The following is a 23,857-nucleotide window of genomic DNA, read 5'->3' as shown; positions in this document are numbered from 1 at the left end:
TAGTAGATCAAAAGCAACTTTAATAGTTGATCCCAGGTCAGTGTAAATCACAATGATTCCACAAAATGTAACTAGTTTACAATAGTGACATGTACTAAATAAAGATTTATTCACAGATTCAGAGAACTGAAGAGCAAAATAGTCTCTGGTTTGGCGTATAACCCATTTCATGCTACTAGGGGGTCAGACACTCCTTCCTTTTTCATTGAGAGCTAGTCTTGCTTTTCCCAGTTATTTATTTTTATTTTTATTTTTTTTTATATATAAAGTCAAAGAAATGCAGTTTTTATGTTTGGCAAAGGCAGTGATCCTTCAGTGCTCCAGGTATGGCATGACCCCACATTAGTAATGTCCACAGGGGCAGTATAGTCAATGAATTCTTGTGTTTTATATACTGCTCCATCCTTCCCAGTAGATTACTCAAGCTTAATCTTTGCCGGACAGTTTCTCACCAGAAAAGCTAAAACCTCTCCTCTGTACATTTTCTAACCTTTTGTCCCCCTTAAGGCCGTAGCTGATGCAGTTGTGATGCGACAAGGCATGTTTACTATAGTATATATCATACAGTAGTTTGATGGCACTTTTTTCTTTTCCCCCATAAGCTGCTTATTGTGCAGAAGTCTTTCCATTGCGGCCCGCTGTGCTGAGATGTCCTGTTCTGGTATGGATCAAAGGTCTCGTAGACAGCTCAGCTTAGGTTGGCGTGTTCTTCTTCTCATACTCCAGAATCAGGTGTTTAATGTGTGAGAGTTTGTGGTGCAAGTATTCACAGCGGCTCTTCTCTTCCCCATAGCCAGGGTAGGTCTGAAGAGACACACATTAGAAGGTTATTTAGCTCAGGTCTACACACTCTAACATACATGTGGCAATATAAACAATAGTCGGTCTATTCCCATAAACTTTAGGGCAGGTTGAAAGCAGATTGTGTGCTACCCATAAAACTATGTACAATGAATGGGCTCTTTGTTAGAGGCAGCCATGTAGCATTAGACATCCTTTAAATTTCAGAACTGCAGCAGTTCACTGTGACATTGATTTTATTAGGGGTTGAAGGAATACTACAGAAATATTGCCCATGTGGACAGGGTAGCCTCATTATTTCTATCCACCAGATGACTTTTTTTTAATCTATTAACTGGAATACCTTCAGGGGACATTTACGTGATTCATGGAAGTCCAGTAACTATGGACAATGTGCTACAGAATTCAGAGTTCCCCTGCATTATCATATTGCCAGTAGCTTTGAAACAGTTTAAATCTTCACTACTGTACTGCATCATAATGAATACGCTGAGAACTCCAAATTCCATTCTGTAGCATATCTGCATTTATGGGCGAGCATGGAATGTGTGAATGCCACTGCAACATTGTACAAGAAGAATAAGATCTGGTCATTGGTGCCAGCTACGATTAGGATGTCAGTCACCCAGATTACTAGATTGACCCATTATAATGTAAATCTACACTAAAACTGATCCACAGCAAACTTTCTCATTTAATGACGCACTCTGCGGACATGTGTATAATGTCTTCAGTAAAGAAAAGGCAGCTTCTGCCAATAGAGAGGCCATTCATTTACTGTATGAATACAACCATAACCTTCAGAAAAAGTGGTGACCAGCATGGTAAAATGCAATGGAAAAAATACAAAACAAATCTAAAATTAAGGATTCCTTCCAGTCATTTATCACCTATCTTCAGCATGACATGAAAGTGCTGCCCCTCATAAACCCATAGGGAGATATGAACAGCTGAGTGCAGGTAATCTAGTAACTGGGATAGTGCAGTAGTGATCAGTGAGGATGTTGTTTCTCCTTTATTCATCATCCTATACTGTGATAAATGACAGTGGGTGACACCCACTTTTGCCTTTTTATAGTGTTATTTTATTTGGCTGGAAACTAGTAGTTTGTGGATAGATTAGATAGATATTAACCAATGCTTGTTCTCATTCTTTAGGCCTGAATATTTTTTGCAGTTGGCAGCCTCAGTAAGGCTAAGTTTAAAAAAAAAACAACTTTGTTTTAAAATGTCCATTATTGCATCATTTTAATAGACTAGTGAAATGCATTGAATTCTATGGAAGAACGGACATCTTTTAAGGCAAACGTCCAATGTTCATGACCAATATTTTCACCTTTTGCAAGCATAGGATGTTTTTGTTTTTTTTCTGCTGTCCTTACTATTACATTTAGTGGGCTTATTAATTAAAGACACACCTAAGGGGCAATCAGTCCATCTAATGCTGCGTTTACACAGAACGATTATTGTGCGAATTTGCACGATAATGATCGGATTCAACGATAGTCGTACGTGTAAACGCAGCGAACGATGAAACGACGAGCCAGAAATCGTTCATTTTGATCTAAACATGTTCTCAAATCGTCTGTTGTTCGCAAAAAATTTGCATTCGTTCCGTGTAAACTTATATATATGATAGGCTTAAGCTATCGCAAAACTATTTTTCCGTACAATATATTGTTCCGTCTAAACACTGATCGTTATAGAAAACAATAGTTACTTCCAAATCGTTTATCGTACGATCGGGCGAATTATCGCTCCGTGTAAACCCAGCATAAGTTAGAATAATAATCCAGCAGCCATCATTGCACTGACTGGCGGCCAAGCTGCAAAATAATGTATGTTATTTTGGACTCAAAATGATGGGCGTCGTTTAAAAGAAAACCAAAAATACTATGAACTGACAAGAAAAAAAATGTTGTGGGAACATAGCTTACACTAATGCACTGGTCAGGAAAGATTGTGGTTTACTTCTGTTACATTCTGTATGTTAACCCCTGACCATATGTACAGCACTTCAGAATTGATGGAGCTTTCAAAATAAGTATACTCACTTTCTTGAACTTCCTATATGCTGACAGGATCTTATTTTCAACCATCTAAAAGAGAAAATAATGGCATTACAGGGCAGACTTCTCAAACAGATATACACAAAACTAACAAACGTAAGGCAATGTATCATCTGATGGACCTAATATGATGGACCTGACATTTCATTGCATTCACTCATTGTGGATTCCCTTATTTCTTAAAATATATTGCTCTAGAATCTATCTACCCTATGTTCATGCATCCCCAACTTGCTATACCGCTATATCATTATTTGCCATGTAGGAGCTGGGATTACAGGTTTATTGTTTGCAGTAAAGGCTACCTAAGCTTTCTCTTCATTGATATGTCAATTCTTTTAGTGAATGGCCAAATCCGCCTGTGCATAGAATTGAGTCTATGGCACAGACTGGAGATGCAAGCGGGAACGAGTGATGGAATCCGCCTGAACTTCTCTGCGCGGATTCCTCAGTGTGAACCCACCCTTAAGGGTATGTGCACACTGAGGAAAAGGTGAGGAATTCAGCTTGAAATTCAGCTTAAAATTCAGCTTGAAATTCTTCCCGTAAAATATGTACAGAGCAAAGTCCCATTGTGTTCAATGGGTTTTCTGCTCTGTTGTTCACACTTCAGAATTTCCAAGCAGAATTTTCTGCTGTAGATCTGCTAGAGGAATCCTATAGAAGTTTAATCCTATAGGGCTTAAATTCTGCTTGAATTCTGCCTGAAAACTTTCAGCTACAATTCCTCGAGAATTGCTCAGTGTGCACATACCCTTAGGGTTGATTCAAAATGAATGGGAAATATAAAGGAAGGACTTATCCTTCTACTCCATGCTGGATCTACTTCTGTTTATGGCTCAAAACTGCAATGGATGTTTTCCACAAAAAAAAAAAAAAAAAAAAAAGCTGTGTCTAAAGGGAACATGTCATGACTTTCTGACCATGGGCGGTCCCCCAGCAGCATCTCTTGGCCCTCCTACCCTTTATTGATCTCTCACTGTTTGGTTATAAGGAGAGCTCTATCAACAAGGCCAGTGGGTTGTGGGAAAAGCTGCCAGGGACCTCTCCGCTGACTCATGGTTCATGCAGCAGGAAAGTGATGACAGGTTACCTTTATTTGCAGAATTGTGAATACAGCTCTGGGCTGTAATAAATGCTAACGTTTTAGGTTTGGTAAAAGGAAATATGAAATCTTTCCTATATTGTTCCTTTCCATTTGCTGTCTGGTTTTCAAAAACTGCATAAAAGATCTGCTCTGTCCATTGTATTGTATTGTGATCAAACAAACATGAGATGAGACAGAAGGTATCCACCAGTCATAGAACCTTCCCATTGTATGGATCATAGTACAATCCTACCTTGTGCTCTACTGTTCCTTGCTGATACTTCTTCATTTTGGAGCCAAGCTGCATAAACCTCTCCAGCACTTTACCAATCTTGGCATGCAGCTCCAGGTATTCGGTGTAATCCGAGGCAAAATCTTCTTCATACCGTTTCCGTTGATCTTGAGACATAATTGTAGTGTACTTACTGCACATTGCAAAAGAAAGGAAATTCACCAAATTAATTTTAGTCAATTAATTATTCCATTCAATACACTAATCTATTTTATGAACAATTCTTTAAGATTTTTTTTTTTTATATACAAAACTGGTGCCCTGCTAGTATGTGTTACCCTAACAAGCCTCTAGGTGGCAACATTGTGCTTAATTTTGGGAGCTGGTCCTGCAGTACACACTGGGGGAGGTCCTGTCAATCAGCACTGTGTGTGTGGGAAGCAATAACCAATTATATAGTATTACACAAATACTAAATTAAGAATTTCGGAAACTTCAGGCCTGCAGCTGTATTTGTTTTATTAACTGAGCTGATCTGGCACATAGCACAAAAATGGGGTGGCTGAGCATACTATAAACACATGTCAAAACTAATAAAAGAATGCAAGAAATACACATATTTAAGGCTAGGATACAAATACAATATTCAGAACACAAATGGTTATTGTTAGAGCTATGCATGCTCTGCCTCTATTCACACAAGTCTGGACAGTGCCAGTCCCTGTATAATGAGATACTAGAAGCAATGCGTGTTGTTCATGGCAGATCATCGATTGTGACCTGATTGCATGTTTAGAGCCATAGGCACTGAGATCACCACACCTTCATCCTAAACGCGTTCCATGAAGATATCCTATGAAAATACTTGCTGCAAACCAATACAGTATATATCTTGAGATCTGTATTTAAAGGGCAAGTTTCTCTTTCATATCAACAAGTGACAGAGATTTGTAATTAACTTATTTTAAAAATCTCAAGTCTTCCAGTATTTATCAGCTGCTGTATGTCATTGACATAAACATGCAGAACATGCAGCAGCTGATAAGTACTGAAGGACTTGAGATTTGTTTTATAGAAGTAAATTCCAAATCTCTGGCATTTTCTGACACGAGATAAAAATTTTGTTGGAGTTGTCCTTTAAATTTCATTCCACTGGTATGCTCTAATAGGACTCTGCACAGAAGACTATGCTACTGTACAATACTATAACATTACACTTTTATCAATTCACTTCAATTCAACATAGTAATATCATGCAGAGCCACCATGACTGTGTCAGTCCCATCCTGGTCTGATATTGATGGCGTAGCCTAATGGTGCGTTTACACAGACAGATTTATCTGACAGATCTTTGAAGCCAAGCCAGGAACAGACTATAAACAGGGACCAGGTCATAAAGGAAAGACTGGGATCTATCCTCTTTTCAAATCCATTCCTGGCTTTGGCTTCCAAAATCTGTCAGATAAATCTTTCTGTGTAAACGCACCCTAATGCTACGTTTACACGGAGCGATAATTCGCCCGATCGTACGATTAACGATTTCGAAGTAACGATTTTTTTTTATAACGATCAGCGTTTAGATGGAACGATATATCGTACAGAAAATTCGTTTTGCGATTGCTTAAGCCTATCTCGCATATAGGTAAAATCAGTGAACAACTGTTCACACGGATCTGCAAATTTTTTGCGAACGATCAATGACGATTTATTAACATGTTCAAAGATCAAAATGAGCGATTTTTAGCTAATCGCTTGATCGTTCGCTGCGTTTACACGGAACAATTATCGCTCAATGCGATCGTTATCGCAAAAATTTGCCCGATAATCATTCCGTGTAAACGTAGCATAAGGGTCCATTTACACAGAAAGATTATCTGACAGATTATCTGCCAAAGATTTGAAGCCAAAGCCAGGAATGGATTTCTAAAAAAGAGGAGAAATCTCAGGCTTTCCTTTGTGACCTGATCTCTTTATAGTCTGTTTCCGGTTTTGGCTTCAAATCTTTTGCAGATAATCTGTCAGACAATCTTTCTGTGCAAATGGACCCTATGGATAGGCCTTCAATTCTAAATAATCGATTAACCCCTTTAAGATATATTGACATAGAAATCATTGATTCCTCAAATGACAGTAAAGGGGTAGATTGTAGCTTCACTATCAATTATTCATCCTGTAATGTTAGTACTGTGTTACGTCATGCTTCCTTACCTGAATGGAAGCCCAAACCAACTAGTGCATGGTTCTTCAACTCTGGTCCTCAAATCCCCCCAACAGGTCATGATCCCACACAGAGCACACCCGTGATAATACCCAATGCACTGCCTAGAATGATATAATCTGTGAAATACTAAGAAAACCCTCAAATCATGACCTGTTGGAGGTCCTTGAGGACTGGAGATGAGAAACACCGTTCTAGTTTATAGTACTGGCCCCTATAGATTTCCATGGTATATGGCAGTGCCCCATCTGCATGGTTCCTTAGGGTGGAAGGAGTTAAACCTTTTACGCCAAGAGACTTTTCTCCATATAGATACTGTGCTTAACCTTGAAAATTGCACCAGCCAAGGGGGTCTCTAAGCAATGTTATCGCAATCACCGAGGGACATTGTGCACACAGTATGGAGTCTTTAACCTCACAAACATTTTATTTAGCAATTTTTTAATGGATATGGTGCTGGAAATTGTATTTTTATTTAATGGAGTATTGTATGTTTATGGATTATAGGATCATGTGGATACTTGGAAAGAATCTGCACTGAAAATGTATTTCCTGTTTTTAACATACATTGTGCCGGTTACATATGTGAAAGGCAGTGATTCCCTTCTTACTCAATACTAATACGTGAAGCCTCAGTGCCGAATAAGAGAACAGCCTGTGTAAAATGCCCAGCGATCAGCAGGCAAACGCTTGTTCGTCAGCTGATCACATTTTTGGTTGATATATGGAAATGTATGCACCTAAATGTACATCTGTTTTCTTATGTTTTTCAGCTTTCTGTACAGCAAAAAGCCTTACATGTATAACTCACATGAAATAGTCAGCGACTTCTTCAGAGTATGACATTGATTCTTCTTTTTCTAGAAAAAAAAAAGCCAAGGTTACTGACTGATACAGCAGCATACTGAATAAAAGGATGTTACTAAAGACAGAAATTCCCTAATAAGGGCGGGTTCACACTACAGAATTCTCACGGATAAACTCTGCGGAATTCCGCTGAGTTTATCCGTGAGTATTTCCGTAGTGTGAACCCGCCCTCACAGGCAGTTGATATCAGATTGCAAGGAAGGGACCTAGTAGCCAAGGTTTTAGGGCTGTTTTTCTGGGTCAAAGAGTCACATTTGGTGAATGAAGTGATTTATAAATGTTATAAATAATAACATCAAATGACATTAAGTTGTTTGAAATGGCATCATCTTTTAAACTGAACTGCAGCAGTTTGGACAATAAAAAATGCCACAACAAATCCAGCCATTAGATCCAGCATTTGAAGGGTCCAGTAAGCTGTTTTTGGTGGAGCTTTCTCATAGAGCTGCTTTAGCTGCAGTACACACTGTACTGTATGTCCAGGTAATTACCTTATCCAACACTTAAAGGGAATGTATCATAAGAATTTTTCTGTGACATTCTAATTTTCCATTTTCTATCTATATTATAAAATAATCCGGGAATCTTGCAGTTTTCATTCTCACTACTGGGGCGAAAACTAAGCTGAGACTTCCTGTTGTGTCTGTGGTAATAAGAAGAGGCTGCTGTAAAGTGATCTGTACAGTATTGCAGCTACAAGTGACACCAGTAAATAGAGGAGACAATAGCCGCTCCCCGTGGTATCACCTCATCAAAGGTCACACAGGGTGCTCAGTGATGTTTCACATTCATCCCAAAGGGACAGAGTCTGTCTATTGTGGTCAATGTCCATGAATCTTGCTGTAAAGCATGTGACTAAATGCTGTTAAAAACAGCTCAGGCAATGCCCATGACAATGTACAAAAAGTGAAAAAAAATATATAAGTCAGAAAATAGAAACAGATTAGAATAAAAGAATTTTTTTTTTCTTTTTACTCTGACTCTAATCAGTTAAAGAAAATCTAGGTGACACGTGCCCTTTAAAGGGGTTATCCAGTGCTACAAAAACATGGCCACTTTCTTTCAGAGACAACACGACTCTTGTCTCCAGTTCAGGTGCGGTTTGCAATTAAGCTCCATTCACTTCAATGGAACTGAGCAACAAAACCTGCCCAAGCTGGAGACAAGAGTGGGGCTGTCTCTGGAAGAAAGGGGCCATGTTTTTGAAGCGCTGGATAACTCCTTTAAACTTTGGTCAAGGTACTATTCCTGAGGGTAAATTCACATGTACTGAGTTTGCAGCGGATTTCACGCTGCTAGTTTTGCGGCAAAATCCTCTGCAATACTTGGTACTGTTATGGTGCATCTACACAGACAGATTTATCTGACAGATTTTTTTTTATTCCAAAACCAGGAATGGATTTTAAAAGAGGAGAAATCTCAGTCTTTTCTTTATAGCCTGTTCATATGGTCTGTTCCTGGCTTTGCCTTCAAAAATCTGTCAGATTAATCTGTCTTTGTAAACTATGACTGAATTCTTGAAGTGGATTTTCATTCCACTGTGACAATGCAGCCACTGCCCACTTAATTAGCTGCTGGGTCTTAAACATGATATTGCTTTAACTGCCCGCGTTCCTGCCTGCTTCTTCAGTTCCTGGGTCACTGGCGGCCTGCTAAGCCAATCAGTGTGCTGCCTCACCACAACCACTGATTGGCTGAGCGGACTGTCAGTGTACCGGCAGCCGAAGAAGCAGACAGCAGTGCGCTAGAGGAACAGGAGCGGAAAACCATGGTGTCTTATTATTTTTCACCAGCCCAGCATAGACGTAGTTAACGAAAACTACATTCTCACAGCTGAATTAAAATCCACTAAGAGAATGCAGGGCTATAGACTCTAATTGCAATGAATATCGCTGAAGATTTGTTGTAAAAAATCTGCTTAAGGGTACAAACACACACACCGTATATGCAGCAGATCTGCAGCAGATTTGATGGTGCAGATTTGATGCTGTGTTCAGTTATTTAGATCTAATCTGCTGCGTATTTGCTGCGTATCGCAGCAGTAAATACGCAGCGTATACGGTGTGTGTGTTTGTACCCCAAAACTCTATAAAATCTGCGAAATCTGTGCATGTGAAGCTACCAGTCAGTCAGTATATGTATATTTCAGTCAGTATTGCAACCAAAACCAGGAGTATATTAAAAACAAAGAAAGGATCTATGTTGAAATTGAGTGGATGGCCGCCATTTAATGGCAAATATTTGCTGTTATTTTAAAACAAAGGCTGTTATATTGAAATAATGGCAGTTATTTACTGTTATATGGCGGCCATCCACTCAATTTCACCATTGTGTGGACAGATCCTTTCTGTGTTTTTAATCCACTCCTGGTTTTGGTTGCAATATGAGGACCACAATACTGACTGAAATATACATAGTGTGAACGCAGCCTGAAGCTGAATTCTAGGCAGAACCATTCTGAGATTCATGTTTAGACTTCCCCGACAGGGACAGGAACACTGTGCAACTCTAAATGATCATCCACATCAAGATTTACATCCTAACCAAGGTGAATAGTTACGTGCGGTTATTGATGGTAATGGTGATCTGAATCCTCATAATTACTCTATAGCAACACTGAAGTTGAAAGAAATCATGACAGGAAGTGTTGTCATGAGATTACTGCAGGACAACAGCCCCAGGCTTAAAATATTCTGCATATTATATATTTTTTAATTATATTGCTTTTTAATATACACTTGTGGGAGATTTATTAAACTGGTGTAAAGTGAAACTGTCTCAGTTGCCCCTAGCAACCAGATTCCACCTTTCATTTTCCAAAGAATCTGTAAGGAATGAAAGGTGGAATCTGATTGGTTGCTAGGGGCAACTGAGTCATTTTCACTTTACACCATGTTTCATAAATCTTCCCCTATGAGTCTTTTTATTGTAAGTCTCCTTTAACCCCTTAACGACGCATGACAAGTATACCCGTCATGCGGCCTTTAAGGGGGATCAGAGAGGGCTCCTGGCGTGAGCCCTCTCTGCAGCCTGCGGTGCCCGGTTGCTATGTGTAGCCAGGGACCGCAAGTACTAGCCGGCGCGGACCGATCGCCGCGGACGGCTAATTAACTATTCAAATGCAGCTGTCAAAGCTGACAGCTTCCTTTGGATAGTATATGTGCCCCCTGTCCCTGGTGTCTAGTGGGAGATCCGTTGTAATGAGCCGTCCGGGGTTCCGCGTCGGAATGACGCTGATCCCGGCTCAGCAATCCATGTAGATGGTCTGCAGCAGACCATTATAATAGAGCACCGATCTGATGGATCATTGCTCTATTATATACACAGCATCTCAACGGGAGATCAGTGCTGTGTATATAGAAGTCCCCCAGGGGGCTTCTAATTAGTGTATGTGAAAAAAAATAAAGTGTTTTTATTAATAAAAAAAAATCCCCTCCCCTAATAAAAGTTTAAATCACCCCCCTTTTCCCATTTTATAAATAAATAAAAATAAATCAATAAAAAAATAAACATATTTGGTATCGCCACGTGCATAATCACCTGAACTATTAATGGTGCGTTCACACCTACAGGATCTGCAGCTGATTTTCTGCAGCAGATTTCAGTTAAATAACTGAACACAGCATCAGATTTGATGCTGTGTTCAGTTATTTAACTGAAATCTGCTGCAGAAAATCAGCTGCAGATCCTGTAGGTGTGAACGCACCCTAAATGATTACATTCCTGATCTCGTACAGTAAATGGCGTAATCGCAAAAACCCGCCAAAGTGCAAAATTGCGCATTTTTGCTTACATTAAATCCAGAAAAAAATTTAATTATAAGTGATCAAAAAGTCGCATATACGCAAACAAGGTACCAAAAGAAATAACAGATCGCAGCGCTAAAAATGACACCTCACACAGCCCCATAGACCAAACAATAAAAGCGTTATAAGGATGGGAATAGAGCGATTTTAAACACATTTAGTTTTCTTTAAAAGGTAAAAAAATTTTAAAAGCCATCAAATAATATAAAAGTTATACAAGTTACATATCATTGTAATCGTACTGACTTGAGGAACATAGATAACATGTCAATTTTACCATTAGGCGAACGGCGTAAATACAAAACCTCTCAAAATAAAAGGAATTGCACCTTTTTTTCAAATTTCACTGCACATATAATTTTTTTCTGTTTTTTTCAAGTATAATTGGTGTCGCAAAAAAAAAAGGGCTCATGTGGGTCTGTAGGGGAAAATATGCAAGCATATTAAACATGAGGAGGAAAAAACAAAAGCGCAAAAAATTAAAACTGTCTCCGTCCTTAAAGGGTTAAAGTAAGTTAGGGTATCTGTCTTTAATGATTCCATGTCACCTCCATGCCACCTTAATGCTTCTCGTTCACCTAAAGGGTTAATTTCCAATAGCTCTTGGATTACCACCGATGACGCTTTTTAGACACTGTGAAGCAACCTGCACATTTTTATCATCTAACCATCAGCTCATATTTGCTTTGGAACAAAGTGCAGTACAGGTGTGTAGGCCAGGTCCATACTGTACATGCAGTCACAATGGCAGAGCTCACCGCAGGATACAATAGCTGGCTGCAGTCAATGCCTCTTACAGAATCATTTCAGGCTTCAATTTGCCATTTTAAAATGTAACCACACAGGCTGAACTGGAAGCAAGTGTCACTGTTGTGTGTTTGCCTAAGGCAAGTGTGGTAGATGAATAGTTTGTATTCACCCGTCCATCATACAACTCTTACACTGTGACATCTCTAAGCACACAAGTAAAGTCTACAGAAGACAGATGTCTAAACTACGAGAGGGCCAGGCGTGGAAATGTAAAATATGTATCTATATACGTATGTGTAACCCTCTGTGCTACTGAACCAGCTGTGGGCCATACCTGGGAGTGGAGTCTAAGTACCCTCTAGGTTTTTATCCTGTTCCTTCTGCTCCTTGAGGGTACCAAGCTTGCATGGTGCCGGCATGGGTAGAAGGTGGCCTGGTGGACCAGATGGTATAATTGCGTGGCACCAGTAGGTCAAACAGGTAGGCGTAGTCATACATTATGGACGCCGCTCCCCATAGCGGCGCTACTATGCCCTGTTTCCCTGGGCCATCATGGGATGCATTTTTCCCCTAGATATATTCCAAATCCAGATGCCATGACTAAGAGCCAGGCTGGCTCGAAAAGCGTCGGCTGTTTCTTTTAATGAAAATTTCTACAATAAAATTTAAGATTTTATGAGCTGAAGGAATCCTGTTGCTTTTTCTTTATACAGGAGAGTAAGAATGACATCTATGGATGAGAGACACATGTAGTCAAGTACAGACAGGAGGTCAGGGCAGGCAGCACAGGTTCAGATTACCAATCCAGGTCAGCAACAGAAAATTCACTACAGTACAGAAGAGGTCAGACATTGGAAACCAGGAAAAGGCATAGGTTAGGGTGGATGGAGCAGCAGGATCAGGATAGCACATTTTCTCTAGAAACTAGCAACACTCAGGCACAGAATGCTGGGTGAAACACTCTCTAATAGTCATTGCTGAGCGAGGATACATGCATGACCCCTATAGGCCAGAACTACAATTAAAAGGAGCATGGTGACGACCAAGAGAGATGAAACAGCATGCCAACCTGAAACATCCATCATCATCAGACAGAAGGAACAAGGGACTGTCTGAGGAGATAAGAGACAGAGCTGATTACCTACTGCCAGTTTACCATAGCCATGTGACTTCTGATATCCAGACCTGCCCTGTCTATAATTTGGATGCCCAATGGTCTATGATAATAGACCATTGTAGAGTGGTTGACTAATTGGGGTTGAAGCATAAAGTACGAAGAAGAACTAAATTAATATAGTAAATTGCCATTAAAAGGTTTGTCTAGAAATGGGTGGCACATCCAAAATAAGAGTCTGTATCCTTATAAATGTAAACAAAAGTATATCTTTATTAGTACATAAAGCTACAAGTACAAGACAAACACTATAAAATCATTTAAAAACATAAACACAAACTAAGGACCGTGTCAGATGAACACGGCACCAGAACACACCGACAGGTACCAATGTAACACCCCCTCCTAATGGCCCCAATGACAAATATGCAGCAAGAATGTATAAGTGTATGTATAAGAGTATCAAGGTACATGTGACTGCATGATCTGTGTAGAAATGGACACAAAACTGCAAGTACCAGAAAGTAGATAGGATCAGGTGAAAACCAAAAGTAAGAGTAGATATCACCATAGGAGGGAGTAGGGATGGTCCGAACCTTCCGAGGCTCGGGTTCGTACGAACCCGAACTCTCGGCAATGATTCCCGCTGTCTTCCTCCTCCATGGAGAGGGTGGATACAACGGGGGGACCGCCTGGAAAACTGAGATATAGCCATAGGCTGTATCCCAGTTTTCCAGGCGGTCCTCCCGCTGTATCCACCCGCTGCATGAAGCGGACAGACAGCGGGAATCTGATGCCGAGCGTTCGGGTTCATACGAACCCGAACCTCGGCAGGTTCGGACCATCTTTAAGAGGGAGTCCATGTCGGGGTCCAGGAAAGCCCATGCGTTCCGTCTCTACCACGAGACTTTCTCAAGTGTCTTGAGAAAGTCTCGTGTTAGAGGTGGAACGCGTCGGTTTTCCTGGACCCGACATGGACTCCCTCCTATGGTGATATCTACTCTTGCTTTTTTGGTTTTGACCTGATCCTATCTCAAGGGTCTTGAACCTATTTCTCAAGGGTCTTGAGAAAGTCTTGTAGTGGAGACGGAACGCGTGGGTTTTCCTGGACCCCGACATGGACTCCCTCCTATGGTGATATCTACTCTTACTTTTTTGGTTTTCACCCTGATCCTATCTACTTTCTGGTACTCCCAGTTTTGTGTCCATTTCTACACAGATCATGTACCTTGATACTCTTATACATACACTTATACATTCTTGTTGCATATTTGTCATTGGGGCCATTAGGAGGGGGTGTTACATTGGTACCTGTCGGTGTGTTCTGGTACCGTGTTCCATGTTCACCGTGGTACTGGTGTTCGTGTTTGTCTTGCACTTGTAGCTTTATGTACTAATAAAGATATACTTTTGTTTACATTTATGAGGATACAGACACTTATTGGATGGGCCACCCATTTGTATATTGTTGTTGTAGCTGAGTAGAGATGAGCGAAACTTGAGCATGCTCAAGTCTGATTGTCCGTCATTTATATTCTGGTGGCTGAAGAAGCTGGTTGCAGACCTAAGGAGAACATTGGCCATAGATGGTATCTATGTTTTCCAGGACTCCCTAACTTCATTCACTGCTATTTAAATGCCAATGATTGGACTTGCAGAGTTGCGCTCATCTCTAGAGTGATACTTGTTGATGTCCCCCATTGTCATTTACCATAAACTGCCTAAATAATACAACTATAGTGTGCCTAAATAACATTATCATACAGCACCCAGATAGCACTGTTGCTTCTATAAGATTGTCCAGTAAACAAGTTAATGTAGCTTAATTCACAACTATAAAGTACTGTCCAGGGGACCAAGACCACCAAGGTCTGTGTGAAGGGCGTCTTAGTGAACCTGAATGCATGGTAGTTTGTTTGTTCTGTTACATACACACTTTTTTTTTTCCTGCTGACTTTATTATCCATAGCTCAAACAGGAGATGTATAGTATAATCATGTAAATTCTGCAAACTCATAATGCCATGGTGATGTGGCTATTTTGTAGCAGACATGTAACAATGTGCATCATTTTGCCATTTAGCTATATAAGACTTCACTGAAGGACTCCTTGTATTGTCCTTCTGTTTGATATTCATGCCTAACCAGAGATGACTCAGACGTAACTCAATCAATCCGAGTGACTCACCTGCAAGCAGACCTAGATTAGCCAGACCGTGTCATACAGGAAAAATTCTATGTATACATGATAAACTTCCCCCTCTACGCTTTCATTATTCACTTTACATTGTGCATAACATGGAAATACTAAATACTGGCATACTGACATATCTAGGCAATTAGGATAATGGACACAGGCATCTGGGCATTCAGAAAAATGGACCCCAGGCATCTGGGCATTCAGAATAATGGACCCAGGCATCTGGGCATTCAGAATAATGGACCCAGGCATCTGGGCATTCAGAATAATGGACCCAGGCATCTGGGCATTCAGAATAATGGACCCAGGCATCTGGGCATTCAGAATAATGGACCCAGGCATCTGGGCATTCAGAATAATGGACTGAGGGGATCTGGGCATTCAAAATAATGGACCCAGACATCTGGGCATTCAGAATAATGGACTACGGGTATCTGGGCATTCAGAATAATGGACCTATGCATCAGGGAATTCAGAATAATGAACTATAGTTATCTGGGCATTCAGAATAATGGACCCAGGCATCTGGGCATTCAGAATAATGGACTATAGGTATCTGGGCATTCAGAATAATGGACCCAGACATCTGGGCATTCAGAAAAATGGACTACGGGTATCTGGGCATTCAGAATAATGGTCTCCAGGCATCTGGGCATTCAGAATAATGGACTACGGGTATCTGGGCATTAAGAATAATGAACCTATGCATCAGAGCATTCAGAATAATGGACCCAGGCATCTGGGCATTCAGAATAATGCACTATGGGTATCTGGGCATTCAGAATAATGGACCCAGGCATCTGGGCATTTGGAATAATGGACCCAGGCATCTGGGCATTCAGAATAATGGACCCAGGCATCTGGGCTTTCAGAATAATGGATCCAGGCTTCTGGGCATTCAGAATAATGGACCCAGGCATCTGGGCATTCAGAATAATGGACCCAGGCATCTGGGCATTCAGAATAATAGACCCCAAGTATCTTGGCATTCAGAATAATGGACCCAGGCATCAGGGCATTCAGATTAATGGTATGCAGCCATTATTTAGCATTTAGGTTCTAATAACGATAGCACATAGTGACAATCAGGGCAATGCTGGTATATTAAGGCCTATAAATAGTAGTTCACTGGCATTTTGGGGTATGTCTTTTATGAATAAGGCATATTATCTTATTATCTTTATAATGCCACCCTTGCATTTGGGCTTGCAGAATAATGGCATACATTTGGATATATATATATATATATATATATATGGTTTTAGAATGTTATCATGACATTTGGGGTCACAGACTAATACTACAGCACCATTTTTGGTCCCAGCTGAGAAAACTTGAAGCCTGTGCTTACCTTCAGGAGATGTGAGGCATCTTTCCAACATGAGAGCTTCTTCTTCCCAGTCATCTTCTTCTTCTCCCTCTTCACTGGATTCACAATCCCTCTTTTCATTTTTGTGCCAGCCAGAACTACCATCCAGATGAGATACAGGGCTTGTCTCCTGTCTGAATCTAACTTTCCCATTTCCTGACTCATCACAAGGCTTTGTCCTTTTGTTTGCGTCACTATGATGACTTTTATGCAATGTTCGATGTGTTTTCTGTTTTTTGTGACTTTGCTGAGAAACAATGCTGTGGTTTTCAGACACTGGTCCTGCGCTTTTTCCAGATTGTGAACCTAGATGGTGTCTAGCGTTTGAGGAGTCTGAAGTGGATAGAGAAGTAGAGTGTCGTTGATGCAAATGACTGTCCAGTTGTGAGGATTTTATTTTTTTATAGTGCTTGTTCTCTGGGATATCTCCATCTGTCTGACGTTTCTAAAAATCAACACAAAAGAACCTATGAAATATACAGACCAATGGGGCAAATTTATCATCTGGCGTAAGCCACAGAAAAAGCTAAGATTTTGGACCAAACCACATAATTTGCACAAAATTTCTATGGCATATGGCTCTCTCACCTGTTGGGGGGCGCAGCAATGTGGGGAGGAGGCATGACCTACTCCTGCGGCTAATTTATCATGATAGAAATCTACACCTGCTCTGGAGCAGGTATACATTTCTGCGCCCACCCTGCAACAGGTGCAGGTCCAGCCAGATTTACTAAAAGGCATGTGCCTCAGTAAATCTGGCGGGCTGAATGGGGGTGGGGCTTTATTTAAGACCGGCATACGAGCCTTAATAGATGTCCCCTAATGTGTTTAAGATTGGGTCAATTTTCATGGCCTTAATGTTTCATCCCAAGGAGTCAATGGAGGAAAATCTGCAACAAAATTTCCATGCACAAAAAAAGGGAGAAATGGACACAGCAATGTGCATGTGTGTGTATTTTTGGAAAGCAGATAATACTTATGATAGGTGGAGATTCAAGAAGACATAGATTAAAATATTTTCATAAATATGATTGTTTTTTAATATGTCAAGTTAGAACCTATAGGGAGTTCTGCAAAAGAAACCATGACTTACAGCCTCAGGATGCCTATGTCGGGCACTGGAATGTGTAGATGACAGGCCGTGGTGTGTTCTTTCTCTCTCAGCACTTGTCTGGTAATTCTGTGATGAAGAAATGTTTGGATGTTTCCTACAATGATGTGAGATGGGATAAAAAACAACTGTAAGGCTAAGAGAAGATGGGTGGATCTGATTAAATAATTGCAGTAAAGATAAATGCAATTAATGCGTATGTGTGCCACATAATAAGCAGGATGTGAGGAAGGGTTGAGCAATATTTTGTTTTCACACTAACCTTCCTGTGATTAATAGAGCTTCAACTTGCATGACAAATAGAAGGCTACAAGATGCAATACACATATTTCCAGATGAAATACTCTATTAGTCAAGTAGGCAAAACGTCTCTGTGATAACCTTCCCTTCCTAACCATACTGAATGCATGGAAGCCACAGCTACAGATCAGCCCCAGCCAAAGTCTTATATATGAGCATAGGTGAAGAGAAAGGACAGGTTGTCACAGTATTAATAAGCTCTATATTTCAGGTACCGAACAGAAAAGTGTCATAGTAGTAGCAAATTTCTTAGAAGCCAAGCATAAGAAAGTAATAACATACATGCAAAGTTCAGAATGAGCTTAGAGTGAATGTCTCCTGAATAGGAAGTTGCCAATTCCAAATCTCAAGTATTTTATCTAGAAAAAGAAGTTTTGCTTTGCAAGTGCTTTGATTCTCTGGAAAAGACATACCAGTCCCTTGTAGCAAACAGTAGCACTTGTAAAGCAGAACTACTATACTTCTGCTACATAAAATAAATCACAATAGAAATAGGGATGGTCCGAACCCGCTGAGGTTCGGGTTCGGAAGAACCCGAACTCTCGGCATCGGATTCCCGCTGTCTGCCCGCTCCGTGCAGAGGGCGGATCTAGCGGGAGGACCGCCTGGAAAAATGGGATACAGCCTATAGCATAGAAGAAACATAGAAGATTGTCGGCAGAAAAAGACCACCTGGTCCATCTAGTCTGCCCTTTTAGTATTTCCCTTCTTATTATCTTAGGATAGATATATGTGTATCCCAGGCAGGTTTACATTCAGTTATTGTAGATTTACCAACCACATCTGCTGGAAGTTTGTTCCAAGCATCTACTACTCTTTCTGTAAAGTAATATTTTCTCATGTTGCTTCTGATCTGTCCCCAACTAACCTTTGACTGTGTCCTCTTGACTTTTTTTTTAATTAAAAGCACTCCCCTCTTGAACCCCATTTAGTCTTTTAAAGTGTACCTGTCGTTATAACTTTCAAAATCTAAATCAACAGTAGATGTGATATAAAGCAAGTTCACAATTTACATTTTTTTTAGTTGTCAGGGAAAACCTGTCACTTCCTGTATTTAGACTCTTTTTTTTATTTCCAGACACATTGACATACACATTGAGCTGTGACTTTCTGTACAGGTCAGACGTAATGTGTTTAGTCTCTTTTTTTTTTTTTTTTCAACCAGCACAAAATTTGCCTTCAGGAGACTGGACCTGGATTTCTGGCAGGTACAGCTTGGTTTTACAGCATGACAACAAAAAAATAATGAATGTTAATTGCAAACTTGCTTTATATCACATCTGCTGTTGATTTAGATTTTGAAAGTTATAATGACAGGTACACTTTAACATATTTAAAGGTTTCAACCATGGCCCCCCTTTACTTTCTTTTCCCCAGACTATACAGATTCAAATCCTAAGGGGTTGCCCACTTTATAGTAAAATAGTTCAGTGTTCAGTATTAGTAAGTGTACCCTCTGTGTATACTGACAGCAGCTCCCTGTGTATACCATAGAGCTGCACAGGCAGGCTCAATGAGCAGAGCGCTGATAACACTGATCAATGCTATGCCTATGGCATAGCAGTGATCAGTGTAAAAATCAAAGTTATGTATGTACAAGTCCCCCAAAGGGACTTAAAAATCACTAACACACTGCCCCAAAACCCCTCCCCCAATAAAAGTCTAAATCACCCCCCCTTTCCCATTATATAAATAAAACATATAAAGATAAATAAATAAACATATAATATAGCGTGCGTAATTATCCAATCTATTAAAATATAACAAGCGTCATTGTGAACGGTGAACGGCGTACACGAAAAGAGGGGAAAAAGTGCGCGGATTACCGATTTTATGTTACATTATATATAAAAAAAATTAATCAAAACGTCCGATCTTCACAAATATGGTATTAATAAAAACTAGAGATCATGGCGGAAAAAATGACACCCCATACAGCCCCATAGGTGAAAAAATAAAACTGTTATAAGCGCCACAATAGGCCCATTTTATTAATATTTAATTGCCAAAAAAGGGATTTCATTAAAAAAAATATATATAACATTAGAGAATCTGTGTAACTTGCATGTGGTTGTGTTCGGGCTGACCTATAGAATAATGGTATCATGTCGCTGTTACCATATAATGCATTACGTAGACACAGGAACCCCCCAAACGTTACCATATTGCATTCTTTTTTAGGATTTCACTCATTTATATCTTCATAAATAATATATTTGGGATGCCGTCATACATGTTATGGTAAAAAGAAAGACGCCATTACAAAGTACAACTATTCCTGTAACAAACAAGCCATTACATGGCCTTGTAGATAATAAAAACTGAAAGTGCTAGAGCTCTTAGAAGGGGAGGAGGGAAAAACGAAAGTGCAAAGATCCAAATTTGCGTGGTCCACTGGGTCATTTTGGGCCTGGTCCTCAAAGGGTTAAAGTAATAGGTATTTAATAAAAACCATCCTTTACCAACTACCTGCTGGTAACTGAAACAAGACTTTGTCACAGTTAAAGACAAGACTTTCCTAGTGCTGCTCCTTCATGAACTCAATCGGCAACTCACAGACTAAAATTTAGACACTGCCTAAAATATCCAATTGAATTCAACATTTTCCAGCTAAATCCACATAGATTCTCAATAGTTGAACACAAGAGTTAACATGTTACATAATAACTCCTGATACCTTGAAAAATGACTTGACATGTGCTGCCTCTCCTCAGGGGTGTAGCCCATCCAGTCCCTCTGTACCTGGCTGTACAGCTCCTCTCTCAGGCAGTACTTGCCATCCTTTGGACTTAAGCATCCTACCTGCGATATAGAAAAATGAACTGATTTTAGATGTAAAGCTAAGAACCTCTTAAATTATGGAAAGGATGGAAAAGATATAAGAATCAAGTTCAAACGGCAGCCTCTGATAAGAGAGATTATAATACACCCAGCCTTGTTATTTCTATATCAGGTCAGGAAAGTCTGAAACCTTATACCTCAGTCCTCATTCAAGCTGTTCTTATCAAGGCCTTAAATGAATAGAAGGTCACTGAGCTCAGATTAAGCGGCTCAAGTTAAATCATTCCATAAAATGAAATGATTTCAGCAGCTATCATCTCACAATACACATCAGGAGGCACAAACAGGTTAATCTTTAAATTGGAGGGTGTATCTGTCCACAATCAGATTTGCATATTGGCAGGATTGCTCAAGCTTGTAACTGGTGTTTTCCCAGCAAAATATATTCCCATATAAACTATATTACATAATCCCTATATAACTATACTAATACCATAGTCAGCTAAAAGAATGAGCATAGCTATAAATCCACATTTAACTCACTTTTTGTATTGTGGCAATAGCTATGGAGTATAACTGGACCTTATGAAGGCTCAGGGACCATAACTGAGAACCAGAAAACATAGATTTTAAGCAGTTTTATCAGATTTCCTAATTAGTCATCCCCTCTATCACTGTGATCAGTATTGTTATTAACCCCTTCGTGTCTGTCTTTACTTTTACTTTTGCGGTTTTATTTTTTCCTCCTAGCCTTCTAAAATCCATAATGCCTTTATTTTTCTATATACAGAGCAATATGGGACTTGTTTTGTGCATATTGTGGGGTGAAATTGAAAAAACAAACAAAAAGCACGTTAGCAGAATTTGGGGGATTTTGTTCTTATACTGTGCAAATTACAGTAAAAGTCACAGGTTATTTGTACTCTGTGGGTCGACTGACCTCGGTGTCTATGAAGTGGGCTCAGCTTCTGAGCCCACGCCATTCACCCTTAACATCAGTTGACGTATATACACTACCATTCAAAAGTTTGGGGTCACATTGAAATGTCCTTTTTTTTTTTAAGGAAAAGCACTGTACTTTTCAATGAAGATAACTTTAAACTAGTCCTAACTTTAAACAAATACACTCTATACATTGCTAATGTGGTAAATAACTATTCTAGCTGCAAATGTCTGGTTTTTGGTGCAATATCTACATAGGTGTATAGAGGCCCATTTCCAGCAACTATCACTCCAGTGTTCTAATGGTACAATGTGTTTGCTCATTGGCTCAGAAGGCTAATTGATGATTAGAAAACCCTTGTGCAATCATGTTCACACATCTGAAAACAGTCTAGCTCGTTACAGAAGCTACAAAACTGACCTTCCTTTGAGCAGATTGTGTTTCTGGAGCATCACATTTGTGGGGTCAATTAAACGCTCAAAATGGCCAGAAAAAGAGAACTTTCATCTGAAACTCGACAGTCTATTCTTGTTCTTAGAAATGAAGGCTATTCCATGCGAGAAATTGCTTAGAAATTGAAGATTTCCTACAACTGTGTGTACTACTCCCTTCAGAGGACAGCACAAACAGGCTCTAACCAGAGTAGAAAAAGAAGTAGGAGGCCGTGTTGCACAACTAAGCAAGAAGATAATCACATTAGAGTCTCTAGTTTGAGAAACAGACGCCTCACAGGTCCCCAACTAGCATCTTCATTAAATAGTACCCGCAAAACACCAGTGTCAACATCTACAGTGAAGAGGCGGCTGTGGGATTTTGGGCTTCAGGGCAGAGTGGCAAAGAAAAAGCAATATCTGAGACTGGCCAATAAAAGAAAAAGATTAAGATGGGCAAAAGAACACAGATATTGGACAGAGGAAGACTGGAAAAAAGTGTTGTGGACGGATGAATCCAAGTTTGAGGTGTTTGGATCACAAAGAAGAACGTTTGTGAGACGCAGAACAAATGAAAAGATGCTGGAAGAATGCGTGACGCCATCTGTTAAGCATGGTGGAGGTAATGTGATGGTCTGGGGTTGCTTTGGTGCTGGTAAGGTGGGAGATTTGTACAGGGTAAAAGGGATTCTGAATAAGGAAGGCTATCACTCAATTTTGCAACGCCATGCCATACCCAGTGGACAGCGCTTGATTGGAGCCAATTTCATCCTACAACAGGACAATGACCCTAAACACATCTCCAAGTTGTGCAAGAACTATTTACAGCAGAAGCAGGCAGCTGGTATTCTATCGGTAATGGAGTGGCCAGCGCAGTCACCAGATCTGAACCCCATTGAGCTGTTGTGGGAGCAGCTTGACCGTATGGTACGCCAGAAGTGCCTATCCAACCAAACAAACTTGTGGTAGCTGCTTCTAGAAGCGTGGGGTGCAATTTCTCCAGCTTACCTCAACAGATTAATAGCTAGAATGCCAAAGGTGTGCAATGCTGTAATTGCTGCAAAAGGTGGATTCTTTGACAAAAGCAAAGTTTGATGTCAAAACAATGTTATTTCAAATACAAATCATTATTTCTAACCTTGTCAATGTCTTGACTCTATTTTCTATTCATTTCACAACGTATGGTGGTGAATAAGTGTGACTTTCATGGAAAACACAAAATTGTTTGGGGGACCCCAAACTTTTGAACGGTAGTGTATATATATGTATGACTGACGTGAAGGGGTTAATAGCGATACATTTAGGAGGTGCTTTACCCTAAAATAGACCTTTGTTATAGGTACAGTACCTGAAATAGACCCAGCCATCATTTTTTGTTTCCTAGTAACTAATTATCTAATTGTTAAAGATACAAATTGTGATGACGGCATTCTGTTCATACCTCATCCAGTGCAGACAGTAACTCTGTGTGATCTCTGGCAAACATGTTCGATTTTTCTAAGCGCTGTATGAGTTCATGTTTCCGGCATGGCTTTAAGGCTAGAAGATGAATAAGCCACTCTTGAAGTGGTCTTCGCTCTCCGCTAACTCGGTTGCATTTTTTGGCTGCTGGTGTTAAGAATACTGGAGGGCGATGGCTAGGTGAGCAGCTCTCTGTTACAGACTCCATATTGTTCTTACTAGGCATCTTGACACATTTACCTGGGAAAAAAAGATTAAATCTTTAGTAATATGCAATATACACCCAACATTGTTAATCTTCTACAATATAGTGAAACC

General features: G+C 40.0%; 1 protein-coding gene across 1 annotated transcript; it reads right to left on the bottom strand.

Moving 5' to 3' along the window:
* LOC138775491 (RNA polymerase II elongation factor ELL3-like) lies at positions 1-23,779 on the bottom strand (the record flags this gene model as incomplete). Its single annotated transcript, XM_069955944.1, has 8 exons — positions 1-804; positions 2,856-2,900; positions 4,211-4,382; positions 7,219-7,267; positions 16,495-16,957; positions 17,606-17,720; positions 20,601-20,725; positions 23,520-23,779. Coding segments are annotated over 8 exons (1,340 nt in total), but the record flags the coding sequence as incomplete, so codon positions are not given.
* Between the last annotated feature and the right edge of the window lie 78 nt (positions 23,780-23,857).

Source organism: Dendropsophus ebraccatus, unplaced genomic scaffold (assembly GCF_027789765.1).
Source record: "Dendropsophus ebraccatus isolate aDenEbr1 unplaced genomic scaffold, aDenEbr1.pat pat_scaffold_1655_ctg1, whole genome shotgun sequence".
Taxonomy (NCBI): Eukaryota; Metazoa; Chordata; class Amphibia; order Anura; family Hylidae; genus Dendropsophus; species Dendropsophus ebraccatus.
This window is presented reverse-complemented; position numbering and strand designations above follow the sequence as displayed.